Source organism: Cyclopterus lumpus, chromosome 22, assembly GCF_009769545.1.
Source record: "Cyclopterus lumpus isolate fCycLum1 chromosome 22, fCycLum1.pri, whole genome shotgun sequence".
Classification (NCBI taxonomy): Eukaryota; Metazoa; Chordata; class Actinopteri; order Perciformes; family Cyclopteridae; genus Cyclopterus; species Cyclopterus lumpus.
Window position 1 is genome coordinate 13255083 of NC_046987.1, and position 15980 is coordinate 13271062.

The 15980-nt window shown below is 40.9% G+C and overlaps 1 protein-coding gene across 3 annotated transcripts; it reads left to right on the forward strand.

The window, feature by feature from the left end:
- Positions 1–328: 328 nt before the first annotated feature.
- ppp2r5ca (protein phosphatase 2, regulatory subunit B', gamma a) lies at positions 329–15480 on the forward strand. 3 transcript variants are annotated; one of them, XM_034563015.1, is made up of 14 exons: positions 329–532; positions 5520–5719; positions 7109–7219; positions 7458–7550; positions 7652–7782; positions 7907–7966; positions 8175–8283; positions 8591–8644; positions 8806–8976; positions 9069–9196; positions 9693–9794; positions 9959–10031; positions 11453–11569; positions 12903–15267. In XM_034563015.1, the coding sequence occupies exons 1-14, from the start codon at positions 439–441 to the stop codon at positions 13035–13037; spliced, it is 1578 nt and encodes a 525-aa protein (XP_034418906.1). In that variant the 5' UTR covers positions 329–438; the 3' UTR covers positions 13038–15267. The 3 variants fall into 3 exon arrangements, with proteins under 3 accessions (XP_034418906.1, XP_034418907.1, XP_034418908.1); XM_034563017.1 differs by having other exon boundaries at positions 356–532; positions 11488–11569; positions 12903–15480; XM_034563016.1 differs by lacking the exon at positions 11453–11569.
- Positions 15481–15980: the final 500 nt, after the last annotated feature.

Sequence of the window (15980 nt, forward strand, 5' to 3'; positions counted from 1 at the left end):
CTCTCTATCTAAGCGTAGTCCGAGTAAGTTATTTGCAGCTGCTTATCCTAAATCAGATTATGTTGAAAACCCTGCTAATGGTTAAACTGTGGAGAGGATTTAAGTCAATCTGATCTCAGATCTGTAGATCTGCCTTACAGAGCGTCACCAAATTCACTCACTCGAGTGGGGAGGAGGAGCCGCACCAAAAATTCCAACGCATATCCCGCCCTCTGTGCATCCTCTCAGCCAATCACATTCCCTCTCTCCCGGCAGCCTCGGCCGACACCGCTCTAGAGCGGCCTGACCTCAGCCAATCAGCTGGCTCCTTCACTGCGTACGTCACTAACTAGCCAGTTCCCTCCAGCAGCAGAGAGCTTCATTTTCTGATCTGCTTTTGTGCTAAAATGGAGGCTGGCCTCTCGCCCTAAGTGGATCGCCTTCCTGGTTGAGGTTTAGATGTTGACATGCAATAAATCTGGAGACAGGATGGTTGTGGATGCACCTAATTCCAATGGGCCTTTTCAGCCGGTGGCTCTTATGCACTTCAGAGGTACGTAAGGACATCTTTTTCTTCCTGTATTGTCCTAGGGAATTAGAGAGAGAGGGAGCTGTGTGTTGCTGTGCTCCGGTTCCCCTCCGCTGGTTACCGCTTGGTTAGTCAGCGTTCACACGTCCGGGATCACGTCGTGATTTCTGCGTGTTGGAAAGCAGCTCTGTTGTACCTGAGAGGCACCTGAAGAACGGCGATGTGCGGGGCGTGTGTGCATTAGTGTGAGTCAGTGGAGCTACATTAAGAAAAAATCTGGTTTTACTAGCTAGCTGCTCGCTCTGCCCATCCCCCCGCCAAGCTAGTGATGTCAAAGGAAGTGAGGTCATAGCTTAGGGAAGGGTCTTCTCCGTTTTTCATGTGTCTGATTTTATTCGCGTGTTTATGTATTTATGATTGCAGTTATTAATTGTAGCCTCTTTTTGGGGGGGGGGGGGGGGGGGGGGGGGTAGCTAGCTGAAGAGGAGGCCAATACTGTCGGTCCTCCTCAGCTCCGTCTCAGCTGCTCTCCCCAGCGAATCTGTGTCACACTCCGGTTCATCTGGGCACACATTGGTCATAGTGTGGAGGCTGCAGACAGCCACCGCTCTGCAGCGTGCAGCCCCCGACTCCATCTCCCCACCACCCCTTCTTCCCCTTGGCGAGCGACATGCCCCAGGCACCTCCTTTTTTGGAGACCCGAGAAACGCACAATCTGAATGTGTCTCTTCAACAGAGCGCCGCTGTCAAACGGGACCCAGGAGGAACGTTTTTCGGAGGACACCGCCGGGCTCGGCCGTGTGATGTGTGCGGCACGTCCTCGGTTCGCGTTTGCGAGACCCGGCCTTTTTGCCACTGTACTCTGGTGCAGCCCAGTGTTAGATGGAGCCTCGGGCAGTTATTGATTACACTCTATTGAGCCACAAAGCCCACTGCCTTAAATGACAACTCTGTGTTGGGGAACAATCTGTCTCTCTCTGCCTCTTCCTCTGTCATTTCTCACCCTGTTCAGACCAAATGTCTTGTATCCACATCTTTACAGATTGTGTAAGATTCACATTGCATTTTACACCTGTCATCTAAATTTTGGCATACAAATGATCGGGTGGCCTTTCACCGTTTGTTAGGAATGCATTTCGGTTTCATTTTTCGTTCTCATGGCACATCCTATTTCATGGGCCTCCTCTGAAATGAAGTCCATTTCCTCAGACTGTTCTCATTCATGCCTGTATATAGAGTCATGTTTATGGTGTCAGAAAGTGTGATAAGGGCTCAGTGAATCTCTTTTGCTCCCTGTCTGTTTCTTTTAAACTACAAGACAATGTTTTATTAATGACCACTGCAAAGAACGTTAGGCCATTTTACATTGTAGCCATTCACGAGCTATGAATGTGTCTCAAGTGTGGAAATGTAGCATTTGGCTTTTAACTATATCCAAACAACAGATGCACCTTACTTTGCTGTCTATATCCTGGATGTATTGCTTTCAATACTGCCAAAATATATAAATAAAGCGAGGAATGTGGCCAACCTAGTTGTTCATCTGACTATAAAACCGCAGCACACTGTTCTTCTATGAAGCTATAAATAGTAATCAGTCAATGTTTATATTGATCATAACATACTGTCGATAAAGCAGATTGCCAAACCGTTCCTAACTCCAGATCCAACTATCGGCTGTTCATTTGACCCATTTACAGAGAAGAAAAGTAGAGACTGTGTTTCCAATGTGACTCCAGTTATTTATTATCTTTGTTTTGAACAGGGAGCATTAGGATAAATATCTCTCTGTTCTCCACAATACTCGCGCGTGTGCATGCGCATGCTGATTGCCCTCCTAAGGCTTCTGTTGGCGACATTAATAGACGCCACATTGTGGTTAACAGCAATTTTGGGATCCCAACACTGAGCCTTTATCTGTTACACAACAACCTGCTGGATATTTTAGGAGTGTACATAAACTTTAAAACACAAGCAGACAAACTTATGCAATAGGAGCAGGTCTGACACGGTCAGGGGTGCGAGGCATGGCAACGCATTCCAATGCAGTTTCATGTCCCGGTGCAACCAGCAAAATACAGTATGCCAAGGAGAGAGAAGGTTCACTTACAGTTTAGTGTTGGAAACACTAATAAACAAATTGAAACATAATCCCTATTCTACCTGCTGCTGTTCCACTTGTCTCTACCAGTCTTGTGGGTGCAACCTCATTTGACCTTCACAGGCCTTATTCTGAAACTGTCTACTTTGGAAACCGTAATAATAATAATGATAAACGTCTTGGATGACCCCCTCTCTCGTATGTGTTTTTATCAGGCGTACTGGCACTGATGGAGTTTTTTTAAGTTTTTTTTTTTTTTTTTACTGTTGTCGTCAAATCTATAAGTAAATGTCGGTTAATGGCAGCTCACACACTCGCCCCCTCTCTCTCTCTCTCTCTCTCTCACTCTTCTGGAATCCCCAACCTCTCACTGTCATCAAGGGGTGTGTGTGTGTGTGTGTGTGTGTGTGTGTGTGTGTGTGTGTGTGTGTGTGTGTGTGTGTGTGAGAATGTTTGAATAGGATATTTGTCATTCTTTCTGTACATTAATTGAAATTAGGGCATTGGCGAATAGGTTAGAGGCCTATTATTTACGCTTTTCCTTCAGTCTTTCCTCATTACACACCTGCATGAATGAATTGAATGAGTTTGTTTATTTGCACATTACTTGCAGTCTAATTTAAAACAAGATGGATGGCAGCAACACAAAGACACCAAATTAATTGATCTCAGTGTAATTTGGATTTAAATACAGTTCCTCATGCATAAAGTGTGTTTGCAATGCTCTGTTTGCCTTCAATCAATTGCTTGTTATATATTCTCTTTTTTCTAATATGATCCCTGTGCCAATTTCATCAATCACAATTTGTGTGTCAACCTCATTTTCTTGTCGTTAATTGGAAGTGTTCTGCCTATAGGTTGCAGTACAGTCATGGTAGACGAATGGGATTCATCTATTTAGTTTCACTTTTGATCTGCAGTATTTATGCCATCTACATATCTGATCAAATTCGGTTCGCTCCCAGCGCCAACGTCCTCATTCATGTGCAGACACGGCTTCCGACCATCACTGCAAGCCTGATGTTAATGCCACACCCTTTACTGATCAGTAATTATGGGGTATAGAAAAGTGCAGCTCTTGTCGGATTGGTATGATTTATTGAGGTTCAACACCGTAGACAGACGATAGGCTGCATGGCGTTCATGGAAGGAGGGTGTGACTTTGTTCACTGCACTGCCGTACGTCCTTCTGGTGCACTTAGAGTTGTAGAATTGAATTCCTGCTAATAAGAGGCGGTTTCGGTTGGAGTAATACAGCAACATCTTAATGTAAAGCTACTCTAGGTCTCATGTGCTGTGGTTAGGCTGTAGGCTGTGATTGTGTAACTCTTCATCTTCTATCAGATGCAGAACTTCAGTCACTAGCAGAGACGCTAATGGAACCATAAATGTGAGTCTAGCAAACCAGCCAGTCTGTCCTGCGGATGCATTGTTAATCAGTAGCAACATCTTGACCTGTCACATGCAGCTACTTGTGTCCCGTAAACGGACCCACATCTGAGTTTAGGGAAGAAGTTAGTTGACACTATGAGTTTTCCTATTTTATTTAAGCTGTGGCTTTGCTGAGACAGAATCAGTTTAAATCAGTCAGTCAGGAAAGAAACTTAACAAAACACGTCTGTTATGTTATTAAGAACTATCTAATCTATAAAGGGAAATGGAGGTTATAGTGAAATGGGATTTGTAATGCATCTTACTGGACGACTCCGCAAACTTGATTGTGTCTGTCCAGGTTATTATCTTCAGTGGCCTTCAAGCAATAGTTTGACATTTTGATAAAAAAAACATCTCACATCTGTCCATTAAATTTAAGGCTGCAGGTAGCAGCAGGTTGGCTTACCTCAGCATGCATAAAGGCTGGAAATGGAAACCGCTAGCATGGCTCAGTCTATGAATCGTGTTTTTGTATCAATAAGTAAACTTTAGAGATGATGCTTGGCAGCTTGTGACCTTTACGCTAAGCTAAGGTGTTCGGAGCTTCACATTTAAAAGACGAGTGAGCGAGTGGATGTCTATCTTCTCTTCCAACTCTCTGCATTATGAAAAGTAACATAAATAAAATCAACCTGGTCTATATTAGATTAAAAGCTCTTGATTTAACTTTTTATTAAATGAATTGTGCTGTATTGGCAATTTTATTATGGTAGCTGAAGAACGTAGATTGTCCTCCAAGATAACTATCAAAGATTAAAAACAAGACAAACAAGTAACATCAAAGTCGTGTCGCATAACTACATAATTATGGTGTCACTATGTGTTATTATGTCAACACATGAGCAGGTAGAAATGTCAAGGAACCAAAATCAATGTTTTCCTCTTTGTGTTGTCATGTGTGAAGTGAGGCGCTGGCAGAGAATGTTTGTTTGTTTACAGGCCGGCGCTCTTGAGTGCTCTGTTGGAAACAAAGTGAAAAGAGGAAGTCCTCAAACCACCATGGACAAATATAATGCCTTTTATAAAAATGGCTTTATTTTTTCCCAGCGTGTGTGTCAAATGGCTGGACTGTGACCATTCACCTACTTCCCAAATCCTTCGCCCTCCTCTACCTCTCCATCCTGTCTTCTCTCCTCCACTCGGTCTCATCCTGCCGCTGGGCTATAACCATCTCAGCCATTCTCTCAATGCACTTTAGTGTTCATGACTCGTTTTCTAATCTTCATCATTCTCTTGTGGCCTTCTATTTCTGTTTTCTCTATTGCATCGCTGCTTTAACTGTCATCCTTGACAGTTAAGCCTCCTTTCTCTTGTGACCTCTTACTCTTTGAACATGGCTCCATTTTCTTATGTTCCACACCGCCTTATTTCATCACCACTGTGTGTCCTTGTTGTTCCTTCATGTCTCATTGGGTCGTCCCTGGACTCTTTTCTTCCCTTCTCAAACCTCACTTTCCCCCCACTTTGTCTCCTCAGATGTGGCCCCCGCAGAGCAGGAGAAGCTCTTCATCCAAAAGCTGCGGCAGTGCTGCGTTCTTTTTGACTTCCTGTCCGACCCGCTGAGCGACTTGAAATGGAAGGAAGTGAAGCGGGCGGCGCTGAGCGAGATGGTGGAGTACATCACCCACAACAGGAATGTCATCACAGAGCCCATCTACCCGGAGGTGGTGCACATGGTCAGTAAAGCCGGAGGGGGCTTAAGTTTGTGGTTAAAGCTGAAGTTGAGGATGAAACTTGGGCCAAAAATAGGAGCAGGCTGTAGCTGCGGGGCAGAGCTGGTGGGAGCTGAGCACAGCTGATGTTTGTGATCAAGTTTTGATGTGGCTTTTTTTTCTCTGGGTGGGAGAGTGGGCTTTCTTGAAGTGTCTATTCATTCACCCTATTCTGAAATGATTTGTTCAGTAAGTATGCATGCTTTTGCTTTTCAAGTTATTTTTCAAAAATACAGTGGGTTAAAGCCAAAAAGGAGAGGGATGCCTGTTTTATCCATACATGTTTGCAAAAGTTGTAATGATCTGCAATATTTTATACAAACCTTTCCAAAAGAGTCATCCTCAAGTCAAAATTAAATGTGTTTTGTGGTTTATGACTAAATATTATATATTATCATGATAGATGTTCCGCTTTCCTTCTCATCACCGTCCTTTTGTGTGCAGAGACACAGAAATGAAGCTCCAAATGTGGCGAAGGAAGAGTGTCTTACTCGATTACAAATTCTTATCTTTTTAGCGTCCAAGCCAACAGCAGAACTGCTATAACCACCAGTATGACGTTTCCACGCTGGAGTTGATGCACAGTCATCTTCACAGCCTGTTCTGGGTTGAAGTGGAGCACAGTCCATCTACCTTGTAGCCTGTCTTTTCAAACAAGGCTTCCAGTGTTTTCGTAGGCCACCTGCACTGTCCCATGATCTGCCTGCCAGGAAACAGCAGCCCACAGGGGAGTCAGTTGACACTGAGACCAGAAACACAACACACTTGGATTATTGTGGGCCAAACAGTTGGAGGCCAGTTTAAGTTTAGCATTAAACTAAAACGTTTTTTTGGTTGTTTTATTTAGATTGCATGATATGGAACTCTTAGTAAATGTTCTTTAAGCCAAGATTTATTTAAATGTATTCTTATTTATTTTTGGAGCAGTGACAAATTAGGAATTGACCGGTTTTGCTAAATAAATCATGAATCGTGGCACTAACAAATGTTCATTAACATTTAAGGGCAAGGCACTGAATAAATGAGCCGTATTACTCGTGACGCCAGCATTTATAATCAACCTTTTAAGCAGACTGTGTGTGTCCAGACTTGTCTCCAAGGGAGGCTCAGCAAAGGGGATACAATAGAAAAAAATATTGAAAAACTGTGTGTGTGTGTGTGTGTGGTGGGAGGCTTCTGACAGGAAGTCTTGGTCTGGCTGTGTGTTTCTTAAAGTTTGTGAAAGCCTCTTGTAAACTATTCTGGGTAGAGCTATTTACATTTGTGTATCAAAACAACAAAAGGAAGTTCACTTTAATCGCGTACTGTCTTGGGGAACAAACATTCAAGGTATCGTTTTCCCTTCTCTTCCAGTTTGCGGTGAACATGTTTAGAACATTGCCTCCATCGTCCAACCCCACTGGAGCGGAGTTTGATCCAGAGGAAGATGAGCCAACACTTGAAGCTGCGTGGCCACACCTTCAGGTTGACATTTAAATCATTAAATTCCCCGCAAAACCGTGAGGGTTTTATAAACGGTTGTTCTGAACCCAAGAGCCTCCCTGCATGGCTGAAGTGTGGCATTCTGTAGTTTACAAAAAGAGCATGTCTGCATCAGATTTAAAATTGTGTATTTGGTGTCAAAGCATTTGTCTTGAAATCCTTCTCATTCCTCTATTTTTGTTGTTGTAATATAACAAAATTCTTCTTGTTTCTGTTGCAGCTCGTCTATGAATTTTTCCTTAGGTTTTTAGAATCGCCCGACTTTCAGCCCAACATAGCGAAGAAATACATCGACCAGAAATTTGTTATGCAGGTAAGAAAATAAAATGTTTGCCAAAAACTTCAACAATTTCAAGACACAAATTTGCATGTTGATTTTAATTATGGCAACATTCCATTTCTCTTGCATTGTAGCTCCTAGACCTATTTGACAGCGAGGATCCCAGAGAGAGAGATTTCCTCAAAACAACCCTCCACAGGATTTATGGAAAGTTCCTGGGCCTGAGAGCGTACATCAGAAAACAGATCAATAACATTTTCTATAGGTCAGTGCATGTCTTCCACTGCTCTGCTCATTTTCTTTTACAATTTATACCAAGCATGTTCATGATATGAATCTTTTCATTTGTTTGGTAATACGAATCTGGGTATTTTTGCTTGTCCTTCTAGGTTTATCTATGAGACAGAGCACCATAATGGTATAGCTGAACTACTGGAAATACTTGGAAGGTATGGGCATGAGCTTAAGTGTCAAGCTTTGGTGAATGCAGCTGTTTGTGGCTCTCATACAACTTTTACATAAGTCAAACATGAAACTATAACATTTAGTTTTTTGTCCTATATGTAAAACTTCTGAATTATCGGCTATTTAATTCCATACATGCCCGACTCCTTGTTCTAATTTGTTCTGATGGTACTTTTTGTGTTTATCTCGCAGTATAATCAATGGATTTGCCTTACCACTAAAGGAAGAGCACAAGATTTTTCTGTTGAAGGTTTTATTGCCTCTGCACAAAGTGAAATCACTCAGTGTCTACCATCCACAGGTGAGTGTTAAACACACAACGAGGATGATGAGCTTGATTAGTTTTTGTGAAGCTGTATGGCAAGAGACATATCGCACATGAATTATTTACCAGTCACATTTTTTTGGAAATGTGTTTTAAATATTCTTGTCCAAACCTGTTTCGAGTGCACGCCTCATTCTGCAGGTTGTGTCAGAAACTGGGGATGCATGTCTCAGCCGGTCTGTCCCTCCAGCGTCAACGTATCCCCCGCCGTGTTACTTTAAGCTTCCATCCGGTAAATGCAAATACTTTACATTTAATGACGATTGATTTATTTGTTTTGCAGCTGGCCTACTGCGTGGTGCAGTTTTTGGAAAAGGACAGCACTCTTACTGAGCCGGTATGTGAAATGAGAGGCTGGTGTTGGGTCTTTTTTTGGTTTGTTGTTCAAGATTATAAATTAAAAATGTTGTCCAGTTTGTCGCCTTTTTAGCTGCTTACCCCCTTATCCTCCCTGAAAGGTTATTCAACACGATCGTTTTCTCTCCATCATCCCGACAGGTGGTAATGGCTTTACTAAAGTACTGGCCAAAGACTCACAGTCCCAAGGAAGTGATGTTCCTCAACGAGCTGGAGGAGATCCTGGACGTCATCGAGCCCTCTGAGTTTGTTAAAGTGCAGGAGCCTCTCTTCAGACAGTTGGCCAAGTGTGTGTCCAGCCCGCACTTCCAGGTAACCGAACTGTACCTTCACGACATCAAAACATGGGGAAATGTGCTGGTGGTTGTCAGTATGTCCTGACCTGACTGAGGTGTTTTCTGTAGGTGGCAGAGAGAGCTCTGTACTACTGGAACAACGAGTACATCATGAGTCTGATCAGTGACAACGCAGCAAAGATTCTGCCCATAATGTTCCCTGCTCTGTACCGCAACTCTAAGACCCACTGGAACAAGTAAGATACTTGCACGTAGTTTCTCCACACGTGCTGGACCAATGTCCTTCAAAGCTCCGTACTGCATGCATGTAACACTCGTCTGACACAACAGCTCACATTAGTGATATCTCTCAAGTATGTGTAGATATTTTAGCTTGGTCACAGAGTGTACTCTCTGTGCATGAGTCAAACTCGTCACTAGATGCAGCTATCATGAATAATCTCAAAAGGGCTGTTTGGCAAAACTGTGAATGCAGTTCTGTTTTCTTTTCTTTTTTTCTTGCTGCACATCACCATTACATAAGTTTGCTGCTTATAGTGCACAGCAAAAAAAATACTTAAAATTACTTTATCTCTTAATATCTTGAATATAAAGCTGACACAGCCAATCAATTACTAGGTAGGTACTCTAGCTATTCACCAAATGTCAATTTTGTGCCTGGGCTTATGCCGCTGGTGCTTATAAAGACTCTCGAACCGACTTCTCGACCGTCTGTTGTGCTCTGTCTCACAGGACCATCCACGGCCTCATCTACAATGCGCTAAAGCTTTTCATGGAGATGAATCAGAAGCTCTTTGATGACTGCACACAGCAGTTCAGGGCTGAGAAAAACAAGTAGGCTCCAGAGATTCTTCTCCCGCTCAGTCAATCTTTTACAATGATGTCTGAGTGACGCTTCATTTCCGCCTTGACACAGCAGCTAAATGAGTTTTGGTTTTCACATGTATCGGTGGAGGGGAAGAGACGTGATCATGACGTGAGGTTTGGTTGTTCAACAGAGAGAAGGCAAAGTCAAAAGAACGTGAAGAGGCTTGGATCAAGATCGAGAACCTCGCCAAGTCAAATCCACAGGTGAGCAGTGTGTGCAATCATCTAACCTCCCTTTCTATCACTGTGTGAGTGGAAGTGTGCGTGTGGAAGTGTGCGTGTGTGTGTGTGTGTGTGTGCGTGTGTGTGTGTGTGTGTGTGTGTGTGTGTGTAGCACTCATCTTTATGAAATGTGTGTCTTTTTTGTTTTCTGTTAGCCAGTTTTGTTTAATTGTAGTTCCCTTTCCATCTTATCCTGTTAAAGATGTGATGTGTAATGTCTGGCCACATGCTCCAAAGAAATAGAGGGCAGCATTTCACCTCTACCACACAAGTTAAATTTAGTCATACGGTAATAAAAAAACTACAATGCAACACAATACATAGACGTCTTTTACATAATGTCAACACTGTAAACATTCTTTTGATAATGTTAGTACATTTTTTGGATGTCTTTGACTAAAATCCAGGCCACATGTTACGCATTGCCCCTTTAAGGACTCATTTTGTTCACTATGAATTGGTAGTTCATTTCTTCCAAATTACACTACTGTTAAAGATGGAAAGAGCTTGATGAGAATGTGCTTAGTTGTGGTGAATGCTTGATTCAGACGGCTCTAAAATGCTCTCTGAAGAAATGTTTGATTAAATCAAAGAGAAACTCTAGAGAAATCCCTCTCCCCAAAACTGATTTTAGCATTCCACTGAAGGGCAATATTACTTCAGTGTTGGGCATTCAAGGAAGAGTTTGACATTTTGGGAATTGCACTTATTCACTTTCTTTCTGAGTTAAATGAAAAGATTGATTCCACTCTTATGTCTTTATGGTAAATTAGAAAGTTACCGCTAGCTTAGCTTAGCACAAAAACTGGAAACCAGTGGTCACTTTAGCGAGGCAAGAAATAGTCCAACTGTAAAACATTAGTTGATTTTGATACGCATTAAACAGATAAGATACTGTTTTTAATTATTGAGCGTAATTAATTATTTTGTAACTGAGCCGTGCTGTCTGTTTCCAGTCTTTGTGCTAAGCTAAGCTACAGACGCGTACAGTATTTACAGTACAGACATGATCCATCTTTGCATCTGACTCTTGGCAAGAAAGAAAAAGAGCAGAATTCCTGAGATGTTAAGCTATTGTTTAAATGTGCAACAAAATGAAACGGTAATCTGCCATAAAATATTTAGTTTAGTCTGAGCAGCAACTGATGAGCGTCACATTGTTTGACAGTTGCTTTTTCATAGTCAACACTTGAATCCCAATAAATCAATATTGAAATTGTGTTCAAGCCTTTTGATTCTACACTTTAACTACAGCATAAGAAACTGATGAATAATATATATCAGAGCTGCAAATTTGAATTTGTTCAGAGCCTCTTGATTTATTCTTCTTTGCATGCGACTGAAAGTCTTTTCTCCATCCTTTTTGTGTTTTTTGTTTTTGTTTCTCTTTCTTTTCAACATAGTTCTTTATGTATGTTGATTCCTCTGACCTCAATAGTCCTGTAGCAATGGAGACGGAGGTCCCTTTGATAGAAGATGTTCAGAGGTTAAAAAAGACAGTTGAGGCGGGCGCGACTCAGGTAAACCTGACTTTCTCTGTCTTTATCTTTCTTCTTACAATCACTCTCTATTAGTAGGCCTGTGTGTTAAAGTCTCCTAATTGAAGCTACTTGTACTGTATAAATTATCATTGTTTACTTTCTGTATAAATTCTAGTCTTTGTTTTTGTTTTGTTATATTTATAAGTCAACCTACTTTATATGAACTGAACACCATAATTATGAGCTGTCCTTTGTGTGTGCCCCTTGCATGTTGTCTAAGTAGTATGAAGCCCTGACATGTTTAATATTATCTTAATAAATAAGAAATTATGAAAAAATGAAACCAACGTAATAGATTTTGTGAAGTGTGTGTGTGTGTGTTTGTATATATAAATTGTAATGCATTCACTTGAGAATTAACTGAGAAAATGCGAGACATAACATTGCTTAAAAAACCCATGAGAGGCTCTTATTTACCTGAGAGCGAGATTTCATGGAAGCCAACCTGCCAATTTAGTTTAATCCAGTTTGAGACCTTGGAAGATAGCATACTTGTGTCTTTAAAGGAAGGATTTGCAACCTTTTTTTTTGTTGATGTCCAATCAGTGCGGACAGTGAAGAAATAAATTCCCCAGCGCGTGCGATATTGACCCAGAAAGTTGTATTCTTGCCAGCTTTGTCAAAATTTACCAATTTGTCAATAAAGGAAACATTCTTTCACCTAAACAGAAAAATACAACTTTCTCTCTTACACAGAACTAAAACGACTTTAGTTGCTTTATTGATTAGCAGCAGCAACCGTATTCCATGCAGATTGTTTTTCATACATTTCTGAGACAATAATCTGGTTAATTCAGAAAAACAGGGCTAATATTTTTTTTATCCAGTGAATGTCACCCGTCAGTGTGGATTAACTAATAGTCTGCCATAAATAAAAATAAATTATTAAAACTAAACCCAATATTTTAAAAGGTTAATTAAAATATTTTTAGAAAGGTTGGTGACAACATCAGTCATGAAAAGTGATTAAAATATAAAGTGAAATTATGAAATATACATTTGGGAGGATAATAGTGTTCTTAAATATTTTTTGGGTTAATTTATTGATTCATTTATGTTTGTCACGATTGTTTAAATTACTAACCTAATAATGTAATTTAGTTCCTAATGAACACTTCTCACACTCAAAAATGTCTGTGTATTTAATTTAAAGTTCAGGTATGGCTCACACCATGTTTTTACTCAAGTTAGTCTTCTGTAAATCAGAGATATGATCAGAACATGGTCAATTTGACATATTGACCGGAGAAGACTATGTTAAACAGTGTATTTAAGACCAACTTTCTCCTCCTCTCCCCGCTTAATCTGACAGTTGCAGCAGGACCAGCGGAAAGAGCGGCCTATGGTGCGACGCAAATCTGAGTTGCCTCAGGATATCTACACCACAAAAGCCTTGGAGTCCCACCGCAGAGCTGAAGACATGTTGACCACCCATGATGGACTCTAGGTCCTGCCACCTGCCGACTCTTTGTTCAACTGCCCCTTTTACCCTCGACGGCCATGGACATCCTCTTCGCCCAGGCGCCAGAATCACACTGGCAATGCTGGGATATCCATGCCTCCTCCCACCTTCAGTTTACCCAGAAGTCTCAGTTGTCCTTCATTCCTGCTGCCCCAGTGCAGAAGCCCTGTATCCTCTTCCCTCAGATTTCTGCTTTCTCAGGTTTTTTCTTTATTTGGAGAGGAGTGGGAGAGTGTATTGTTTGTCTTTTAGCCCTCTCCACATTGATTGTGTGCCCCGATTTATTTCCCCCATAGGTTCCTCTTACCTTGCTTTCTCCTTCATCCCCCTGTGCATTCACTGTAGATGTGGAACCTGGGAGTACGAATGCCACGAAGCTGGTTCCTTCATTCCAAACACAATGGATTGGACGTGGAAACATAGGAACTGTATGACTCACTGTCTAAGGATCGTTTCTTGGTCTCTGCTTGGTTTTCTTTTCTGTCAAACGGAACAAAATCAGAACCTGTTGGTCAGATGAAAGACTTTCCTGTCATCCGTTATATGTTTTCTTAATTTTTTTTTGCTAAATCTTAACGGACATCTTGTCAGTGCCAAGACTGTTGTGTTCCGTATGTTTGTTTGTTTTCATGTTTTGATCTGTGACTTCAACAAGGACACCTGCCTTTGTTTTTGGTCACTGGTGTTTGACAGTTTTTGTTGTTTTGTTTAGCACACCAGACCAAACTGAGACTCGTCCTTAGCCTTGCAATGTCCAGGAAAGGTGGCGAGGAAAGAGGAAGGTGTCCTGTGGACATCAGACACTTTCCATTTTATTGTTTTGTGCCATATGCAACTCTTTTATATGCTTGCTCTCCTTAAGTTCATTGGCAATATTTGAAAACCAGACCATAGTAATGATGCGGCAGTTCAAACAATGGTACTTACTGTATATAAGGACGAACCTGAGTAAAAGCTGTTGGTATTTGCAGTAGCAAAGATCCAGGGCTTGGATGAAGCACGGTTTTGCACTCAGTTGCGTATACGGGCTGCATCCTGAATAAAAAGAAGAAAGCGCAGCTGTGAGGTGTTCATGGTGACTGGTGGGTTTTATATTTATATAAAAATAAATAGGGATGATTATCTTTGTAAAGGAAATATATTGAGAGATTAGTTTTGTTGAATGTGAGTGGAGGAACAGATCTGTACCATCCCAACACCTAAAAACTCTACCTACTAATGGACTTTTAACTAAGTTATGACCTTTGCTAATTTTTTGTTTTCTTTTTAAAGAGCAGTGAGGTGTACTGGCAGTGTCTGCTATAAATATTTGAATGTCCTCTAATTAAAAATGGAAATTAATTTATTATCAAATTTAGGCGCTGGTAACCTCAGTAGCTATTAGCTTACTGACATTAAATGATTAACACACAAATGACTTCTGAACAATATGTGGCATGTTTGTGGTGCTACCATTCCTAATTTGAGCGGTTAGCTTTCTCAGTGAGGAAGCAGTTGGAAAATATCTTCCAGTCGGTACCATTGTTTAAACTAAGGAGGTCTGCTAGATTTCTTCATATTTGATGTGTTGTATTTCTTTGTCTTGTCTCTGGAGGTTAAGTAGTGTGGATGTCAGGTTTTTAGTTCTCGTTTGTCCTGGTCACTCAGGACGCCCAACGTGGAAACAGACTGGTATCAAATGGCCACAAAAATGCCAGATGCTGATAATAAACTGACATTGTGACTTGGCTTGTTAACTGTATTAATACTGTATTTGCTTGAATGCAAAAAGATGTAAATTAAAAACTACCATGTTAAACATGTACCTTTTACCCTGGAGGAATGCCATTCACCAAACGGATTTCTGTTGTCGAGTTCATTGCATTTATGAAACAATCCGGCTCGCCGGGAGAGATGTTTTATAGATTTTATGAGTTTGAGTCAAGAGATGTTTATTTTAGTGCTGAAAAAAACAAGTCGTCCGTGATAACGAGATGATTTAAAAATGATTCGGTGGCTTGTTCTCTTTCTGCAGGGTTTTAGCAGATCTTTTAATTTCACATTATTTCCAAAACATGATAACTTAAAGTGTCCTTTTGTATGTGACCTGTACTATATGATTCATTTAATATTGTATATATGATTTACCTTGTTTCATGTAGTGTTATATATCTAGATTAATTTTGTACAAATTGTCCCTCTGTACAGAATAAAACATCAATAGCAAGTGAAAGAAGTCAATCTGGCACATACCGTCTTATTTCTCCTGTTTTGGATGTACTTTCATTGTCACAAGGAGTTAGAAAACGTTCTTATTTTTTATGAAAATCCGCAAAGTTTCCTCCCTCCTCTATATAACTGACAAATGTTCATGTCCGTTGTGTGCTCCTATCACTGTCTTTAGTGGTGTACAACTATATAGGATGAATAAAGAGATTATTTGAATATATATTTTCAACCATGCATCCATTTTGGCTTTACTTGACATCTTAAATTACTATTTTGAAACATACTTGTATACTACATTATATAAACAATAGTCCATTTGCTTTAACAGGGAGAATAAGGCAAGTATAGCAATAAGTGTATTAATGTGGTTTAATGCGTTCACCTTCAGCAGTATGCTGCTTTGAACACAAGATGGCGCCAGATGCCTGAACATGGGCATTTACTCACTGTGGTGCATAACTAAAATGCAGAGAATACCATCCGCAACACCACTTGTAGCATTTATCCTGCAGGTTTCATGTATTTCATCTTCAAATATCCATATCTCAACCAAGGCTAAAATCCGCACAATAATCAGTCCGTCACATACACTGCAATGAACATGTCATTCTCACTGGCTTCGAGCAGCACCCTGGCATAGAAAATCTCCTGCGACGGCAACCTAAATCTTACTGTGAACTCATTTTAAGAGGTCCATTTGGTGCTCTTCTGTGGTTTAGG